General features: G+C 38.3%; 1 protein-coding gene across 1 annotated transcript in view; it reads right to left on the reverse strand.

The window, feature by feature from the left end:
- The window catches only part of lrp1bb (low density lipoprotein receptor-related protein 1Bb), a gene marked incomplete at both ends in the record, with an annotated part of 313,004 nt that overhangs the window by 120,440 nt on the left and 171,196 nt on the right, over positions 1-21,368 (reverse strand). The window contains 7 exons of the mRNA XM_079254397.1: positions 1,451-1,655; positions 2,374-2,571; positions 5,610-5,855; positions 12,622-12,822; positions 16,075-16,257; positions 17,508-17,678; positions 18,904-18,984. Coding sequence (XP_079110523.1) covers positions 1,451-1,655; positions 2,374-2,571; positions 5,610-5,855; positions 12,622-12,822; positions 16,075-16,257; positions 17,508-17,678; positions 18,904-18,984 — 1,285 coding nt within the window. The remainder of the gene's footprint in view (positions 1-1,450; positions 1,656-2,373; positions 2,572-5,609; positions 5,856-12,621; positions 12,823-16,074; positions 16,258-17,507; positions 17,679-18,903; positions 18,985-21,368) is intronic.

The raw sequence follows: 21,368 nt of genomic DNA on the forward strand, positions 1-21,368 counted from the left end.
CCTGTGGTGAACCCAGACACGGGGCTGAGATGCCATTACTCCGTGCAATATTTAGGATAACCATTCCTTGCTAAAAAGCTGAATGTTACTGATTTGGCAACGAAGCAGTTGTTTAGGGGCGGTGGCGGCGCTCTGCTGAGTGTGGCTCTTGTTGCACTAACACTGACTATTACTGCCCTACGACAACGTCCTCTAGCTTTATTTATTTAATAAAACCATGCCATATCTCTACTGAATCCGCCATCATTCAAACTGGAAGGAAAGTGCCGCCTCCCTTCTCTCTTTTCTGCCGCGTTTGCCGCACGCTCCAGACACACAAGCGGCAGACACGGCAGGAGCACTGGGAGCGTTTTGGGCGTCATACACAAAAGTGGCAGTTTAGTGACCGGTGTCAGCGTTTTGAGCGTCAAAAACGCTCAAAACGCGTTTGGTCTGAACACACCGTAATACAACACTAAGCATTACGACCGCATCACTTCATCTACCTCTCTTCTTGCTCTCATGCTCTAATCACTCAAGAACAGGATAAATCTGGACTCAACGGACCACATGACTTTCCAAGACAACATCCTACCACTTTTTTGTTTGTTTTCATTTGTTTCCTGATTAAAGCTACACATGATAAATAGTGTCATTATTAATCTCTCTCCTTAAAGTCTAAAATTCACACAAACTACAGGAATTCACATGATCTGTGTTTTACTTTGTACAATAGTTTGTCTGACCTGTCATAGTCAATAAAAATAAATAAAAAAAAAGTGGATGGCAAGTTTCAGCTTGTCCAAAGTACCACACTCTGAGTCTCCCTAATGAGTATTATTAATGGCTAAGAAAGATTCATACTTTTTACAACTCCTGGGAGCCTCAAGCAGCCTAATGTATCCAATTAGAAACCTTGTCATAACACTTTCAACACGAAAAAATAAAATAGAAAGCCAAAATTACTAAGTATGATCGTTACACTTACACCATTTTTTCCCCTTTTTTACTGACTTGCTTTCTGATAGTGGGAAAAAGAGAAACCTGCAACCTGAGATGCGGGAATCACTTTTCAAACACTCTCCATGCATCTCAACAGACCAAACAACAACACGATTTTCAGTCTCAGACCCAGAGGGGAAAGAATCAGAAAGAAAGAACAGAGCATATCTTGAACCTTTTACTCAAAGGTGATATTGTTAAAGAACAGCATTCCTGGGGAGCAAGTGGGAACAGGCAGTGAGGCATACAAAGCAGGAGAAATCGCTGGGGGTACTAGATGTTTCAGCTATTATTTTGTGGTGATAAGAAAGCACCAATATTAATGTATTTTTTCTACTGCTGCTTTAATGGGCCTTAACACGGTATCTCTTTACAGTTAGGTTGATGCACAAGTGAGAAACACAAGGAAGCTGTGCTTGTACTCTCATTCTCTGATGGGAAGATCAGCTACCAGCAGTGAAAAACATACCCCTGTCCTGGGTCAAGAGCGATGGCCCGTGGATGTTCCATGCCTCCTGCAATCAGTGTAGTGCGCATATCGCCGTTAAGCTTGGCTACCTCAATCTGGTCCAAATTGCTGTCAATCCAGTACAGTTTCCCTGTAATCCAGTCCACAGCCAGGCCCTCTGGGGTGGCCAGACCGTGCTGCACAACCACCTCGATTCCAGTCACCCCTGAAACAACAGACAAGACAATAGCAAGACTCTACTGGACTGTAATCTGGTGCAGTCAAGTGACAGAGCAGCTGTGTTGTTTTCTCATGAAAATATTGAGAAGGCTAAAGGGTAGGCTCAAAAAAAAAAAAAAAATCTCAAGGTAAGCTGTTTAATATAAATAAGGTAGCTTTCCACGGAGTTCCATTAAGTGTGGTAAATGGGTTTTCCCACTATATTTATAATCCAACTGTTTACAATTATTCTCTGATGCCTGAGCTTTTATGTGTGCTTCACACAGGGGTAGAGAGGGCACAGCTAAGAGGCCATATCTACAGCTCCACCGAGGGAAATAAAGGCAAAAGAACTGACACCAACAAAAATATGGAGGCAACGAGAAGTTCTGATTCATGGTTTTATAAGGGCGAGATACTGAACTACAACAGCTGAAGACTTGTGGTCCTGCTATATTTTTCAGCTTTGGTTAGCCTGAGATAAATTTTCAGGGAGAGCTGCTATCAACCTGCTGTATCAGAGCTGAGCGTGTGTAAAGACGGCCGAATAAAACAGAACAGTATCGCCATGAGCGTCTTAAACTTCCATTATGGTGGCTGTAGTAAAAATGAGCAAGATATGAATCATTGTAGCCAATACATCACAGCTCAGCGGTCCTCAGCTACATAAGAAATCTTTTGGTACGTTTGTGTCCTTGTGTGTGCCCCCCTGTGTAAAAGCATACCACCAGACTCAGAGAGCCGTCCTCTGTAGATCTTATCTTCCACCACGTCCGTCCAGTAAAGGAGACTGTGGTTAAAATGGAAGTCCAATGCGATAGTGTTTCTGAGTCCTGGCACCAGCAGGCTGTAGTCTCGCTTGTGAAGGTCTATTCGTCTTATCTCGTGCCGGATGGAGAAAATGATGAAAGCCTCGAAAGGATCTAGTCAAAGGAGACATACAAAGAAAAGAAATGCCATATTTCTTTTGAAGTTGACAATGTGCAACATCATTTAATGGATGCTGATGGAGAGTTTTGCACTGGCTAGAAAATTGGATGTCTTAATGATCTGAGATAACTAATGGATAAGCTTGTTAAACTTGGAGAAGGTGCTTCAGATTTTGGATGTAGCACTGTCTGACAGCAGTATTCAAAACTGAGGTCATGAACAGCAATTTTGGTTGGGAATGTTTCCAATGTGCCATATCCAAGCAATATGTTGCAAGAATGCAAGATGTGATTATCATTACTGTGAAAACGTATGCTAAAAATAGACTCACTGTTTTAACTACCCCATACTGATCAATGAAAACACTTCAACTTACCTTCATCACTCTATGTTGTTCTATGTTGTAGTCCCTTGATAAGTTTACAACATTATTACTTTCTGTTTGAAGTTAGAATGCCTAAAAAATGTTTACTAATATATAGTTTACTTGCTTCCTCATGAATCCCAGCAAGCTTAGCGATAAACTTTAAAACAGCACACATGGCAATGATCTGATGTTTAAATATACAGTAGGTAGCAAAACCCATCCATGCTAACTAACATCAGATATAGTCTTTATTCATTTAAAAGGGGGATTTTTGTAATCTGCTCATACAAAAGCAGTTAATCACACTGACATTGTGGACATAGAATCCTTTTCTTTAGCCATCAGTTTAAGTGGTTGACAAAACCAGTCATAATGACAAAGAGAGCTGCATGGAAACAAGTTTTATAATAGATGTAGAATTCCTGTTTTTTTGACACAGTATGATTTAGTACACACAAGGTGAAAACTAATCCCACCCCTCACACAGGAATGTTATTAACAGGCATTCTTTGAGCAATTAGCTGACAAGGACCTAGCTAACTAGCAGCTAGCAAGCTATCTGCTCTGGCATTTTCACAGAAATCAATCTTTTCTGGATGCTACTTTGCAAATTTCAGGCAATTTACTGCAGAGTACTGATGAATACAAGCAAAACTTAAATGTAGCACCACTGCAAACCTAGCAGTTTTCTCTCACTTTTCAGACTGCAGTTGTCAGCTTGTATTTTGATTATTGAGATCTTGAGAACACGGGATGTCTTTTTTTGTGTGATTTCTCACTCAAAGTTTGGTAAGACAACATTTAACTCAGTAAGATTTAAGCTTAAAAATTAAACACATTTGATAGCACGTTTTACACAAAAAAATCATTAGTTAGACATAGAAGAGAAGCATAATGTGGCATCATCTAGCCTTTCACGAATCTGTACTTTTAAGAGGAAGAGCCACTATGTTACTTGACAGCAGAAAAAACAGGTTATTCGGGCTAAGAAACTGTGACACATCCTTGGGTTTCCAGATACAAAATGTCAATGCTTATCTCATGTGACTTAGCCGGTGTTGTCCTTGTTTTTCTGGAACATATTCACACAACTGAGCCATTTTTTAATCTCATCTGTAACAACTGTTCTTTTTAAGATTAGTCAAATTTGCACAGGAAGTAAAACAATTGATTTGTCTTCCTACCCTTTTTTCATCTTACTCCCTGTTTGACAGCTTGTGTGGAGGACATAGTTTCAAACAAATTTCTCTGTATTTTACTGCCATGTGGTGCACATTATTATGCATCACCAGCAGCCGAACCAATTTGTTGCCAAATACTTTGGGAATGAGCACATTAAAATTTCCCATTTTCTGAAAAAGCAGTTACATTTGTACTTGGTCTCTTTTGGGGAATACATTTTGCAAGGTCTTCTAACAAGTAGCTTAATCTATGGGCAAGTCCTAAAGCTGGTAAACCGTGTCTGCCTATTGCACCTTTATAGCTTCACACACGGTTTAGCTCAATCAGTGACATCTTCTGCATCCTCTTCTTATAAATGTTTGCACAACTTTAACTTTTAGAGAACTTAAGCACATATTCAACCAACAACACAGAAATAAAAACACAATATATTTAAAAGACAAATGTTTTCAAGGTTTATCTTCAAAAGTATTTGCAATAAATCGTTTTTGAAGAAACCAAGCTGTTTACACACAAATGTAATTAAAGCAACGTCCTTGCTTTAATGACATACTTCAGTGTTGTTGCTAATCTAGCTGCGTTGCTCCATGTAAAAAGATTTTTTACAACTGTTTTATTGCTGAGATGTGAAAAGAAACAAAAGAAGATTTGTGCTTTGGAGTTCACTAAGAATGTAACAACACCTTTTCAAAGATTTAACAGAATATTTGTCTGTACGCAAATCTTGATGTATGACGAATGTGTACAGTTCCAGGGAAAACTGTGCATTTTTCCTTCTGTTAATATATGATTAAAGCTGCAACTGTCATCAATCCCGGAGTGAAATAAAGTAGCAAGTAATCAAAATGAGGTCCATAAATCTGAACATGACAAGCCAACAGCATGCATGTTTACTATTGTATTTCAAGTGCTTCCAAACAGCCTCTTTAAATGGATTACCCTGTAACAGCAATCAGAAAAAGAAGAATTTAAATTCATGATAAGGTTACTATGGAAAAATGTCTGTGTTATGGGACCAGGCCTGATGTAGATATCGAAGTGAAAAAAGCATCAAAGCTTCTGCTTGAGAAAAGAGAACACTTTTTCTTCACTGAGCTTCAGTGTAGATGAAATAGACAAGACTTGTCACTGCAGAGCCATTTCACTTTTTAATATGATTGAATCTGATCCACTCTAAATCAAAATTTGTTACCGTTCTTATAACTACCTCTACATTTTGGCATAATTCAAAACTCTCCTATGTTGCAATTTGACTTCTCTTTTTCTAACTCATTTTCGGTGGAGTAAATCTCTCATTAATCACTGAGTAAAACTAATGCGTCTTAAGGTAACTAACCATGCAGCAATGATAACTCTGAATCAATGGCTGTCATGGTACATTGCACCCCAAGATAAAACCCAGACTTTGGCAGACACAGGCTTCCAGCATCTCAGGAGCCAGCGGCCTCTCTAAAACAAACATTAAAAGCAAGGCTGTGTTACCTGTGCTGTGACAGCTGTCTCCATCTGAGTCAAGCGTCCATCCGGGATAACAGGAGCATTTCACTGTGGTCTTGTACTGCTCGCACACCTGGCTGCACTTCAGGTGACGGCTGCAGTAGTCCACCAACTCACATGTCTTGTTGCTAGAGTCCAGGTGAAGCCCAGGGGGACAAGAACACACGACTCCTTTACCCGGTGCCACGGTGCACTGGTGACTGCAGCCCCCTCTGGCTACAAGACACATGTCTGGGGTGAAGAGAGGGCAGAAATTCTTGGAATCAGCCTAGAGACAAGATAAGACCTAAAGAAACTACAGTAATGTTAAAATAACAGCGTGTCCTTTTTATTTTACGCTTTTACATGATAAACAAAAGAAAATGCTCACTGGTTCTTTACACAGCCTGACAATTAGGTAAATATAAACAGCATACATACTACATTAATAGGACATTGTGTCATAATTAATTTAACATAAAAGCTAAATTGTAGAAGCATGGGGAAAAAATAAGTACAGCCCATTATTCAATAGATACCAACCATGTTTAGCACCAAATTATTTTCTGTATGACCTAATTTGTCTTTCACGTTATTCTCTAAGAGTTTTGGAACACTCTTCTTTGCTTACTTTGTTTTTCCAGTTTATACTGAATATTAATAGCTCTCACATAGCTCTCTTCTGGCCCTACCGAAGGTAACTGATCAAGCTGATGAGCTCTCAGTTTTAAGGGGACTATTGCCATGTCTTTGCTGCTATACAAGTAACGCGTGCAGATCTGAATGAATAAAATATTTTTATTAAATACTTTGTTCTTTCCTTAGTTGAATGTGCTGACTACAAAATCACACAAGAATGATCAATGAAAATCAAATGTATCAACCCATGGAGGTCTGAATTTAGAGTTCTACTCAAAATGAAAGTGGAAAATCACACTACACACTCAAAAATAGAGGTACCAGCTTGTACCTAAAAAGGTACAAATGCTTATCGCTGGGGGTGTACTCTTTTGAGAGACAATTCTGTACCCTTCAGTTCTGGTCTATTTTTGTACCTCATCAAGTTCAACCTCACCTTAACAACTTGTTTTTTTTTTATGTTTTCATAGCATTAGGCCTGGTCCATTCCACCTAGCAATATTATCTTATCTTTAATCTAGAAATAATCTTCAAAAACTCAAAATACTGACCAGCCATACACTTAGTTTGCAGCATCTGACCTTCATTGTCTGGTGTAGTAAATGACTGTTAAGTAGTACTACTGTCATCACTCAATTCTGCTCTAGTTTGTAACATTACAGCCATTAACATTACATTTTTCAATGCTGCAGGTACCCTTATGGTCGAAATGGTACAAATTTGTACTTTATTTCATTTTGAACCCTTTTTCATACTCTGAAGGTGTGCTTCTGGTCTCTTAAAGACCAGTATTGTACTTTTGAGAGAACATTTCTTTAAAATGTACCTATAGGTACAGAAATGTCCTTATCTTGTACCTCTATTTTTGAGAGTGTACAGGCTGATCCAACTTTCATGTAATGTCCTTTAAACAAGTTAAAATGATACTCAGTAGTGTGTGTGGCCTCCATGTGCCTGTATGACCTCCCTACAACACCTGGGCATGCTCCTGATGAGGTGGCAGATGTTCTCCTGAGGGATCTCCTCCCAGACCTGGACTAAAGCATCTGCCAACTCCTGGGCAGTCTGTGGTGCAACTTGGCATTGGTGGATGGAGCGAGACATGATGTCCCAGATGTGCTCAACTGGATTCAGGTCTGGGGAATGGGCATCAACATCAATGCCTTCATGTTGCAGGAACTGCTGACACATTCCAGCCACTTGAGGGGTAGCACTGTCTTGCATTTGAAAGAACACACGGCAAACTGCCCATTTCTGGCCTGCTGGTGCTTATTTTGCAGGGCTCTGGTAGTGCTCCTCCTGCTCCTCTTGCACAAAGAAGGAGGTAGCGGTCCTGTTGCTGGGTTGTTGCCCTCCCACGGCCTCCTCCACGTCTCCTGATGTACTGACCTATCTTCTGTTCGACAGACACAGCAAACCTTCTTGCTACAGCTAACATTGATGTGCCATCCTGGATGAGCTGCACTACCTGCGCCACTTGTGTGGGTTGTAGACTCCGTCTCATGGTACCACTAGAGTGAAAGCACCGCCAGCATTCAAAAGTTACCAAACCATCAGCTAGATAGCATTGAAACTGAGAAGTGGTCTGTGATCACCACCTGCAGAACCACTCCTTTATTGGGTGTGTCTTGACAACTGCCTATAATTTCCACCTGTTGTCTATTCCATTTGCACAACAGCATGTGGAATTGATTGTCAATCAGTGTTGCTTTCTAAGTGGACAGTTCAATTTCACTGAAGTGTGGATGACTTGGACTAACATTGGCTGTGTCTCAATTCGTTAGTGCACTGGAATGTAGTGCGTAGTGTGCACTACGCACTTTTCTCTGTAGTGCGCACCACGGTGGGTAAGTGCTGTCCCAAATGGAACATGGACGTATTGCACTAACCGGTAGTGACGAACTCACATTTGACCACAATTCTTCTGCCGCCAAAAGAAAAACAAAGCGCTAAATTACGAGAATGAATTTGCTTCTCTCATGAAACTACATCACATTAAAGGTGACGAGGGATCCTCATCTGATTGGCTGAACATGAGTTGGTACGTATATTCATTTATTTCTAACGTGTATGACCCGCCTGCATACCTGCCCAGAGTGCGTACCTGTTGCCAGCCTTGCTTCATTATTGGCTTATCGTTTCAGAGACAGTTCATCCCTCTAATTTTTTTTTAGGAATTTGTAACAAATAAATGAACAAATCCAGAAAACTTAACTTCATGTATCATATCATCATATATTATGGCCTACACTATAGTGATCTAGCTCAGTTGATAACAATACAAAGCAACATCAGATTGTCATGTGTCTTTGCATGTCTCCCAAATGCTTATTAATATAATAAAGTGCAAATCAAAACACTAATAAAACGGCTTTTAAATATGCAAAGATATTGTCAGTATAAAAATGTATGTTACATTAAACACATCTGTTTTAACTGGTGTTTACTCTGATGCTGTGCACATTTGGCAACAAGAAACCAATTATTAATGATAATGTAGGGAATGTAATGCTGTAAAGAAGATGCTCAGACACAGGGATGCAGCAAAGTTGTTATAGAAACATTTTATTGAATCCTTTATTGAATCTCCCCGAGGTGGACCCATGTAGAAGAAAGTTACACACCTCACACTTTGCATTCTAATAATCAAACCAACTAAATCCACTACTATGTTAATTTAAATCTATATTTTCTCGTTCAGTCTTAGCAGATCAGATCTGACCATACGATGCAGATATATGGCATCAGTGGTAACCATAGTAACGGACGGTTCTCTAAAAACTGGCGCTATATCGGTATTAATAGTTTACGTTATAAACACCACAATGCTTCATCTGGAAGTTCAACAATGATCAATGAACATACAGAACCTATAACATTCATCATTTTTACCACGTATAACCTGTATACGTCCACTATGCCGGATAAAAACAGCTAACAGTGTGCTAACCTATGGTGTTAACTACTGAGTCGGCAGTAATTATTTACCTTGTAAACTGATGGAAAGTCCATCCTCTTCCGCTACGTCAGCAAAATAGCGTCAATTTAGTGCGCGTGTCCATCGTTCCACACTGCATTTATGGGCGGGGTTAGGGCAGCATCCGGGTATTTTCAGTGCACTGAGTTTTTTGCGCTAAAGTCAGTGCAAACGCACTACAAACTGAAACATAGTGTGCAAAGTAGTGTTAGTGCGCTGATTGAGACACAGCCATTGTGTTGTTTAGGTGTTGCCTTTACGTCATTAATATTTTTTTTTTTTTATTTGTGCTATTTATTTACATGACACTCAATACTATTAAATTAATGACATATATTTGAATATTAAGTGTTTTTTATTTAAAACTTGGAAATATGAAAATAAAAAAAACAAATAAAATTGCAACAACAAAGTGAATGTGATACATCAGCATTACTTAGTTAAAGCCACTGGAGCATCAGGTGCAGGTTCAGTTTCTGTCACCTTCACTTGGCCATTTTGGCATTTTCCTCTGGCTGGCCTCTTCATGCTGCATTCACCATACCAAAGACAAATGGATTTTGAGGCATTCTCCTCCAAATGCAGCAGTGGCGTTAGGAGGGGCCTCACTACTTCTCCCCAGCTTTTTAAAAACAAGCGGTGCTCATGGGTGGCTGCTGGCTCCTCTGGGAGACGTTTCCATCTTCTTACACAGTTTTTTGCTTTGCATCAGTGACCAGATGTTTGCAAAAACATTTCTATTACTCTTTACAAATTCAACCAATTCTTTTCTATGCAATCCCAAAACTGCATTTCTCAGGCAGACTGTTTTCACTGCCTGAGAAATGAAGGTATGTTTGCTAACATTTATTTACAAGTAAAATCTTTACGACTCAGTGGACAGCCTAAAAATGTTTCTTAGTTTTGTCATGGTCAGTTTGAAACCAAAGCTGTGCAGCAAATTTTCCTTTTAAAGAAACATCTTTCTCCATGTCCTAACAACCCTTACTTGTACAACCTTTTTCTAAATATACTGCCATGAACTGAGGTCTACGTTAAGTATTCCAAGTTGTTTGGAAAAGATCATATAATCCTTCCTAGATTGACAGGAGTAACAGTTACTTCTCTAATTTAATCGCTGTTGTCTTTCCTCCATGACACTGTGTTAACACACACTTTAATGCTGCAGAACAGCAAACATAAAAAGACTGCTTTTTTTTTTTTTTTTTTTTTTCACAGCAAGTTGTCACTTTAACTCATATATAATTGAATGCATTTGAATAAAATTACCTAATAACTACAAACTTGATCACTATGGCAACAGTAGGGAAGGACTTAGATCTTCTGGATTTTATTTAGTTTGTTGGATGAAAAGTGACTCAGTGTAATATAGCGGGGTGTGTCAGAGTTTGCTAATCTAATGTGGTACAACTGGATTAAAATAATCAATTTTAAAATATAGCCACACCTGTATGAAAAACAGAGCTGAAAAGGAACCTTTTTCTCCTTTTTTTTTTTCCTGCTGTGATTAAAACTATTTTTCAGGGTGGAACAGAACAGATATGCACTCTCTGCTGAAAGATAATGCACCATGTATTTATTGTCATTAATAACCAGTATGAATCTTGCTGAACTGGTGCAAATCAAACAGACCCTTGAGGTCCCTCTGAACACAAACTAATAGTCTGAAAGGAGCCATAAGCCCTCTTTCAAGCCACAATACCACTTGAGGGCCCCACGGGACCCCATTGAGGCTTGGTTAGTGATGCTCTAGAAAATGAGCCTCGATGTTTACACTGCTCACTTTAACAGATTAAATGGCTAAAGCTAGTCACATGAGAGCCTTTTCTTTGCCTCTGAAGGGTTTAGATGAACAGTACCACATTTTCCATTATCAGGGAGGAAGATTTTCTCTATGTTCTGTCTCTTTGGTCTCCTGGACGACAGATATTCATTACGTGTTGTGTTCTAAGCTCCACTGTGAGAGACGAGATGTAGAAGGAATCCACTGGGGCTTTTTTTTTTTTTTTCTACAATCAGTGATAAAGTAAAAAATAAAAAACTGAGAGCTCATCCCAGTGTTTCTGAGTTTCTACAGCATGTAACAGGTCTTCTCAGTGAGAGTCGCTTTCACCAGCTCTAACAGCATAGCTGCAGTCGTGAATTTGTGTCTATGTTGGATGACAGAAAATCCACAGACTTGGAGACAGCTAGTAGGAGATCCCATAATGATAGGCGTTTATCCACAGGTTTTGTCTTACTGTGGAAAGAATAGCTTTTAAATATTCCTCTTAAGGGCAATTACAGTCAGCTTGAATTGAGATGTAACCTACCGACAAAAAAATGACCTATTTTGTTTCACAGAAACCACAAATGTCTACATTTGAGACATAAAACATCAGTTTTGTGTTGCCTGAAATCCATGTCACCATCAGATGCAAACATGCCTTATCTGAGACTGAAAACTTTGCTGCACTGTTGTCAGCAATCCCCTAGTGTGATCGTAAAGGCCTGTGCTCATCAGATTGAATCACAAGTTGTCAGACCCTGACACTGTCAGTCAGAACTGAAGAAGCCTTTTGGGTGAGAGATTAAATATCAGAAACAAGAAGAAGAAAAAAAAACGAAAAAGAAGACGCTAGTGCCCGTCTCTTCAGAAACTCCTTTTTCTTTTTACCTTTACTTTTGAGACACATGTACCAATAATTTTGGCATCATGGTTCCACATGCAACAAATGGAGCTTTCTTAGTTGTAGAGATGGTAAATAAGTGGATAGATCGACTAAGAGCAATCAGCTGACATACTCTAACATGAAACTGTTGGTGTATTTTACCTTGAAAAAATCTCTTTGAAACCACCATATGCTCCATCACATTGTCAATGCATTGCTGTCTTTAAAGCCCTAGTTACCCATTGGAGATCAACGCTGCACTGCAGGGAACTATTGTTCTCAAAGCTCTCTATGCCTCAATGGTTAAATTTCCAGCCCAGCCACAAGGAATAAAGGTATAAATATAATGTGTACTTGTGTGAAGAAAACAAAAGGAAATCGCTTTGCACTGAGATGCTAGAACCTCTCTAAAGGCCAGCCCATTGACTAAATCTTTGATAAAGTGTTCCATTGGTTAAAAGTTTATAAAAGCTCTATCGCTGGAATGAAGCTAAATAGCAGCAATACACAGTTGTATTACAGCCAACATGGTGGTTTTGAGTTTGCACCAACATCACTAAAACAAACTGGCGAACCTGCATCAGCTACAGCTCATCACTTGGCCTCCTGCAGCAACCAGTAGCCCTACAGTGGTGAACCAAAACTTTGATTTATCATCTGTTGGCCGGTAATGTTCTGAGTCTCTGTGCTTTTAGCGATGTAACAGCAGCACGACAAACCAAAATGCAAAACAAGACAGGGCAGACATTACCACAGATGGGTCCTTCATCTGAGCGGTCTGAGCAGTCCACTTTGCCATTGCAGATCTTGTCAGGAGTGAGGCAAACAGAGGTGTCGTTGGCACAGTGGTACTTCGGCGGCTTGCAGACAGACGACTCGCACGACTCTTCATCCGATCTGTCCTCACAGTCAATGTCTCCATCGCACACCCAACTCTTTGTGATACACTTGCCTATAGAGTATATCATATAGAAGATGCACATGTTAGCTATATATCCATTTTACCTTATTCCTTAAATTCTCTATGACAACCAAGACATAGCAAAACAAATTATTTTGTTCCTTACCAGAGCACCAAATGATACATTTCACTGGTTAATTATTTATTTGACAAAACTAATCCAAAATGCATTATGTGTGTGTTGAAAAATAAAATATATTTTAATTGCTTCCATTGGACTGAGGAAGGTTACCAACGGCAATGTGCTGCTGATCACACTTGATTATTATCATCAGCAAAGTAGAAACTTTTGGTGTCAAACTCTAGTCCTGGAGGGCCAGTATCCAGGTCTTTGTTGTTTCTATTCATCAGCACACACACCTGACCAAAATTAAGGAAAATGGTGACAAGAAGCTGTTGGTGTGCAGGGAAACAACAAAATCCCGCAAGATACTGGACCTCGAGGAGTGAAGATGAAACCATCAAAGATGTTGCAAAAAACCCAAGAGCCACAACCCAGACTCTACAGGTCTCAGCTTGATTTTTAAATGTTAATGTTCATGACAGCAAAAAAAAAAGAGTAAACAAAAAGGGTTTGTTGGAAGAGTTGCCAAGAAAAAAAAAAACTTTTCTTTTTAAATAAAAAACAGAAGCATAGCAGTAAAGTTTAGGCTTGTAAAGTTACATCTGAATAAATATATGAGACCTGTGGAAAACATGCCATTTGGACATACCAGAAAATACCATGTTTACTGTGTCAGAACAACAACTTATACAAATTGTCAAACATGGTGTTGGATGATTGATGATTTGTGTTTGTTTTACCAGTTAATATTTTATCATGTCCTTATATGGGGTGAAAAAAACAAAAAAAAAAAAAAAAAAAAAAAACTCCACCAGAATAAGGTTTTGTTTCTTTTCTATATTACGTTACTGTAGGTCTGACAACTGAGGGAGATGAGGATGAAGTCAGCACAGGCGGTGCAATGAGTCATCAGGTTTTTTTTTTCCACATTTACAGAAGTGGCTTGTACTGCAGCATTACCAATTTAGACAGTTTCTTCTACTTGTTTGTCTTTCTTACTTCATTTTTTATGAAAACACATCATAGTTTGCTTTTCACATCCTGCTGTTGCCAGATTGTGGGTGTGTTCGTTCAAGCATATATATGTGTGTCTTAGTCTTCATATCACCACTAATTTCTAACTGTCTACGTGACTTAGCAGCATATGATACTTGTGATTTCAACCCTTCATGTTGCATGTCTCCGTGTTATGGATTAAACCAAGATGACAGAAATATTCACCCAGGCTGTTTTTTGCTCATGTTGGTTTAAGGTGATGAGTTATTGGTGCAACTGAAATAACCAGTCTTAATAATTACAAGTTCCTCTTGAGTGACAATAAAAAAAAAAATCCACAGCTTCAACATAATTACTTTTGCAACTATGTGGAGAGAAAATGAACTATTTTACTCAGTCAATAGAAATTACAAAGGAAAAATAACACCTCTGACTGGGTTAGCTCAGCTTAACCATTACTTATTGGGTGGAAAATTCATTTTTTATGTTCTTTCCAAACATAGAAAATTCTCTTTAAATATCTAAAAGCTCATCTTTATTGAATACAAACTAAGGCATAGCCGTAGATGACTCTCCAACAGGGCCGTTACTGGTTTTTACTTAAGCTCCTCCATTCTCCAAACACAACTGTCTTTATATTAAATAATTCATTATACACCATTACTGTTCAAACATTCAGGAGGATCTTCACATTTGATGGCAACTTCTACATGATAGTGTTGTCCAGTATAAAAGACTATACGTTAAAGTTATCTGATGGTTGAGTCATGAAACGTCAAACATCAACCTGGATTCCAAGCTTAGTGTATGGAATTTAATGCCAACGTTAACTCAACTGGTCCTCCTTTATTCTTCAGAGACTAGTGCAACCTTTACACTGTGACCAAAATTGTTCTGATTATTTCATTCATCTTTAGAGGATTTGTTTGGATAATTATTATAACACAGTTCTACACAAACCTGTTTGAATTGTTTTAAACCTTTAAAGACCTCATCACCTACTCAGTTCACGACATTTAAAACTGCAGTGTTTGATCAAATTCTTGTAATTATTTATCTTTCGCTTTTTTTTTTTTTTTCTAGATTTCCTTTAATGTTCCCTACATGTTTCTTTTTTCAAAGTGAACTGTTTATTGTTGAATTGACCAAATCATCAAATGCGGAAATGTTCCCATCCCAAGAGACCATCGGTCCAAATTTGCTGTAAAACACACAAAGATCCACCATGGCTGCTGAAATACCCACTAAAACATAAGAGGTTTTTGAATTTTGCCAGAGGGGGCACTATGCTCTTGTGGGAAGGACTAGTGCATCAGTGCAGAGAAGTGTGACACAGCAAAATTAGAGTAATTAATAACTGTGTGGTCTAATCAACCCGTCACCATGCAGCATGGCCTCCATTTTTGATAAAACTGTCAAGGGATAAGCAGCAAAGCTGAAAGGCTTAATGCGGAGAGCAAAGAAGTCTCTTCCAGACTCTCTTCCTACACTTTCTGAAAGAATGGAGATGTTGAGTTTGGGGAAGATGGGCAGCTCTAAATGTCCTTTCTTAAAGGTTTACCCTGATTGGTTGAATAGATACAGGCCTGCTCCCCAGTGGAAGTGTCTAAATTTGAAAAGCTCAAAGGCAAAACCTCTACAAAGTAAATGAGTTGCAGTGTCCTCATCTCTACAGAACAGAGAAAAATGGTTAGTTAAGGATATTTTGTTTATTACAATTTTCACAGTGACAGTTAAATAGTTTGCAGATAACCCCCCCTCATTAACTAAGGAAAACATTTTGTCACATGTTAATGGAATTAAAAGCTTCAGGCTAGGCTCGTGTTGCAGAATATAATATTTAATTCTGATGTAAAATTCATGATTTAGTTAAACTGTTCATTTGTAACCCACACATAGAGGAGCAGAATTGCACTAATGTCAGAGGCAACTGCACTGCATTTTTGCATTTCGAGAGTTTGAGAGCGAATGAGTTTGAAAAACTATCTGAAGGTTTTTATGATTTTTGTAATTCTCTTTTTACTTCCAAGTGAATTTTATTCCTATTGTTCAAGTGTATGTGCTTATTTCTACAACCTAATAGTGAAAACAGACTAGTCAATTTAACAGTTCTAAAGCAAAATGGAGTAAAAATCCAAAAATCTGCTGTTGTCGGCACATATTTTACTTCTAGGGTACGCTACCTGTATCTTTACAGGTAAACTTGGCCTTGGGGTCACACATCCTTTTGGTGCCCTCGCAGTCCTTTTCATCACTCCCGTCCTCGCAGTCCTTGTCACCGTCACATCTCCACCGCTCCGGGATGCAGGTGCCGTCGGCGACGCAGTGGAATTCCTCCTCACTGCACTCAATCACAGATGGCAGCACTGAAACAGAAGTAATTCAGCAATTAAAGTTTCACAGATCTACCGTGCACCATAGCACAACTGTAATCAGTATAGTTACAAGACATCTTTTATGGTTTAGGAGAATTTATCTGCAGGCCAAGCCATCTGGCACTTGTAGCAGGTCAGCTTGACTCAGCGAATGAACTTGTTCCACAAGTGTTTAAGGTTTCTGTCTTGTTTAATGCCTTTAGGTCAGTACATCACCACATAAAACTAACGGGTGTCACTGCACTTTACTGGCGTCTGATTAGGAAACTAAATGGCAGCAAGGGGTAGGTACATAGTTCAGAATTAAGGAAATATGTATATATATATATATATATATATATATATATATATATATATATATGTATATATATATATATGTGTATATATGTGTATATATATATATATATATATATATATATATATATATATATATGTATATATATATGTATGTGTATATATATATATATACATATATATATATATATATATATATATATATATATATATATATATATATATACATATATATATATATATATATATATATATATATATATATATATATATATATATATATATATATGTATATATGTATATATATATATATATATATATATATATATATATATATATATATATATATATGTATATATGTATATATATATGTATGTGTATATATATATATATATATATATATATACATATTTCCTTAATTCTGAACTATTTACCTACCCCTTGCTGCCATTTAGTTATATATATATATATATACATATATATACATGAATGGCTGTAAACATGTTTATTTCTGCCGTGAAGTTGGCCTTTTTAACAAGGGAGTCTATGGGGATTTGCTCTGTTTTGCAGCCAGCCCCTAATGGATAAAACTGCAGTTTTACGCACCTCCGCATAGGCTTCACTTTTAACTTACATATCTTTGTGGGACTTGGATTAACTCTGGGATTATTATTCTAGATGATTGAACTGAAGGAAAAATTTTCCCCAACTAAGGGATCAGGTACAGATTTAGTCACACATGAGTCAAAAAACAATGATGGTGTCTTAATTATCACATCTGCCGTCGCAAAACTTCAATTTCTAAACTTATTTGAATTGCAAATAAAATCATTTGCATACTAAAACAGATTAATGAGCAATCTGTGCACTTATAAAGGTTCTGCTCGGCAGCTCCCTGCAACAGCTAAATGGGCTGGCCTTTTAGACGGTAACACAGGTTATCTTACGTGCAGATCCACCTCGACAGGTTGTGTTCTCGTCGCTGAAGTCGCCACAGTCGTTGTCGCCATCACAAGCCCAGTGAGCCGGGATGCAGCGCCCACTGGTACACTGGAACTGACTGTTGGAACAGGTCTGGATGCAGCTCACTTCATCACTGCCGTCGCCGCAGTCATCCTCTGCACAGATGGACAAACAAACATAAAAGATATGTAACAGCTTATATAAATCTTAGCAGTGACTCAAATATTGGTTTCGACTATTTTTGCTGTTTCTGTTTGCACGGTAGATATTCATGTTGCTGCTGTGAGGAAGGTTCTGAAGCATTTTTCCTAATTTTGGTATTGTAGAATCTTAATTTTATCATACTCTGTCCTGATATGAAATGATCAGCTCAAATCTTTTTCATGTCACATCAGAATGTGGTGTATACAAGTCAATTTGTGGTCCCAAGACCACTTTGAAGAACAGTTAACAAAAAAACGAGTTGTTTTAATTTGTCTGCAACAGTTGCTTCAAAAGAAAGCTGTGAAGCCAAAAATGGCTTTATTACAAGGAGATTGGTGCAAAAGGTATTGCACATGAAAGAACTGAAAATCATTAAAAGCTTCAATGTGAGGGATTCAGCTTCAGTGAAAAGGACTTCAGGGCATTCAAGAGTGTCCACCGAGTTACGCGACTGTCAAATACAAACGGAGGTCACCAGCAGTGCAGAACTTGAAAGTGTCAAGAGTATCAGGAGCAAAAAAAAAAGGAAAACTTATCTTTCAGAAACACACAAAAAAACAACATTCAATTGCTGAAGAAAGTACAATAATAGGACAGCAGAAGACTGGCGTGAAGTTATATTTATTTGAGACATCTAGATAAGTTCCTTTTAAAACACTACCATGAGTCCTGTTGCGCTAATCCCGAAACACCCAGAGACGATACTATGAATTTCACAAACTGGGAATGATAGCAAAACGTTCTCCAGTGACCAATGAGAAATTTCGTGAAAGCCATTCCATATCTGAGCATGAATAATATTAAAGACACACTATTGTGTAGGAAAAACTGGAAACGTGGCCTGGAATCTTGCAAGATCTCAATCCAAACTGAGAACATGTGGGCAAGTTCGCAAAAGGCAGATGGGCAAACAAAAACTTAAACTGGGATCAACATGAGGCGAAAAATGAAAAAATAGAAAGTCATGACTTGGCTCAGAAGCTGATTTAGTACGCCAGAGAGAGCTGATGATGTATTTAAGAACGGTCAACACCGTGTTTTTCTGTTCCAAACATTAGAATGCTGATTATTTTTCATAAAATGAAACAAACACGCAAAACTGATTCTTTAAACATGCTGAAGCAGCAAACGCACATTTATTTATCAGCTAGCGTTTCGCAGACGGCAGATCCTTACCTGAATCACAGTGCCACTTGACACTGATGCATCGGCCATTGGAGCAGCTGAACTGGGTGAGGGGCTCACAGGTGGGGAAGGCTGTGAAGATTTATACATATTAAAGATAAATAAGTAACATAATCCCAATCCATTGTACAATCCATCTGGTAAATCATTTGGTCAAATCTATACTTGTTATTATAATGATATTCTTTGTATTTGTTCTATTATATTTAACAGACTTTAATCTGAGCAAAAAGCTGAAAATTACTGATGATATTCTAAAAAAAACTGAGACTGTGGTACTGTCACTGGTGGGTTATCAACTTTTCATATTCACATGAATATAAAATATAAGCATTTAAAGTGGAAAATACAGTCTGCACCGCTGTAGTTCAAAGAAAAAAAAAAAGTTATTAGCAGTCTCCTTCTGAACACCAAGGATAACTGTATAAAATTTCACTGCAATCCATTAAAACACATCTCGAGATATTTGAGACATTCTGCTGAAAGTTGCTAAAATATGGCTATATTCTTTCCGGTTAAATTGTACCTCCTCCGCTGAATACTTGCCACATTCTTTAAAATAGGCGGCCCTGGTTACAATTTGAAATTAAATGTGAAATTCCTCTTTTGATTAATGTTTTGTACACAGAGGTTCCTTGAACTGCGATGGTCTATTCACCACAAGTCCCACCTTTACAACTCATCTCTTGATCAATGTCTCCAATCACACAGCTCGATGTAAAAACATGCTTGACCCTGAGACGGAAAGCAATCTTCACACAAACAGCTTCTACACATCATGTCTTAGCGCCTCCATTCAAAGGGGAACAAAAAACAGACTATATAGAATATATCCTTTCAATTTCCCACATTTTGTTGTGTTTCTGTTTCATCCCAGAATGCATTCTGTTGAGCTTTTCAGTAATCTATCTGTACGTTACCAAGGCTTTAGGAGAATTTTGTTAATTTATTTAAAATGAAAAACATAAAATAAAAAAAAAAAAAAAAGAAAAAAGAAAAAAAAAAAATCTCTCCTTACCCTACATCTAATCCAACATCCATCCCCGTGACCTGGGAAACCTTGTGAATCATTGTCATCCCGTTACGGCATCCATATTTTTTACAGGTGTCTCAGCAAGTATAGGATACGGATCCAACTGTATTTTGTGGGCTGATGACATTGTCAGGATTGACATTTCATATTCTCATCACATAACAGCCTAGTTTCGGTATACTGTACACTGGATGCCCAAAGCTTTATTGACTTCTGTATGAAATGCAAGTCTCCATTTGAATTGATTTGTTGGCATCTGCTGCAGCTGTCTGGAATACCTCGGGCTTTGCGGAGGAAATATAAGGTGTCTTTATCACACAAGCGTCGTCTACACTCGGCTATATTTCCCTCAAATGTTAGGCCTCGCTGACAGCACATGACTGCCTGGAATTTAACATTTGCTGAGAATGAAGCACGGGCATGCATAAATAATGAGGATTTCAAGTACACTGTGAGCACTGCTAAAAATGAAATGCTGGCATCCATAAATAATGATGGCTTCAAGAGAACAGAAAGCCCAGCTGAAGACATTGTGTGACAACTACTAAACTACTGACAAACAAAATTCAAATTAGCATCAATCTCTAAGGCAGCCACCACAGAGCTTCAGGTGTTGCAAAAAACCCACAGAAGCTCCACTGAAGCTGCCAGAGCTGCACAGCAGAGTGCCTGCAGAGAAGTAATGCCTGAGGAAGCTCAGACAACAGTATGGGGAGAGAATATGTTTTGTTGCACAGCTTGATTATGATTGAATGAAGCCGAGCATGAACTTTAATTACTGCTTACACCCTGGCTGTTTGTGACTGCGTATTGAAGCAGCTTAGGAGACACAAAGGGAGGCTGAGGAGATACAGCACAGAGCAGCGTTTGGCAAACATCAATCACTGTTAAAAGCTGATTTAATACTAACCATGATTAAAGGGAATCTTGAAACCTTTACTCCGCTCGTCCTTTAAATGTATGCTGCTTATTCATCTAGTTCAACTTTACTGCTGAAAACATCTAATACAACCCCAAAAGGTCTTTTCCCCTCACACAATAAAAGGTTAAACGCATCTTTAAAGAATTCCAAAATGCGCAGGCCACACTGGCTTCTGATGCATTTATTTATTTCACCTTCATTCGCTCTTTTTTTTTTCTTTTTGCTTTCTTTGATTTATGTTTTATAAGAATAATCCAAAAGTCAGGCTGCAACTTTTAACTGACTGAAGCTGACAGACTGCATAATACCACCGAGGCACCGCTTAAGAACACTGAAGCACTGTGCAAAATTATTCCGTTTACTCAGCATCAGCCCTTTAAGCTGTTGCCACCAGTGAGGACATGTCTGCTTCTTGATCCAAAGGACACAAGTCAGCTCTAAATTTCTTTTAGCTGATCATGGGTAGTTACATATCCATTCAATAAAGAGCCAGAAACTACC

This window comes from Telmatherina bonti (assembly GCF_933228915.1).
Source record: "Telmatherina bonti genome assembly, chromosome: 15".
NCBI classification, from domain to species: domain Eukaryota; kingdom Metazoa; phylum Chordata; class Actinopteri; order Atheriniformes; family Telmatherinidae; genus Telmatherina; species Telmatherina bonti.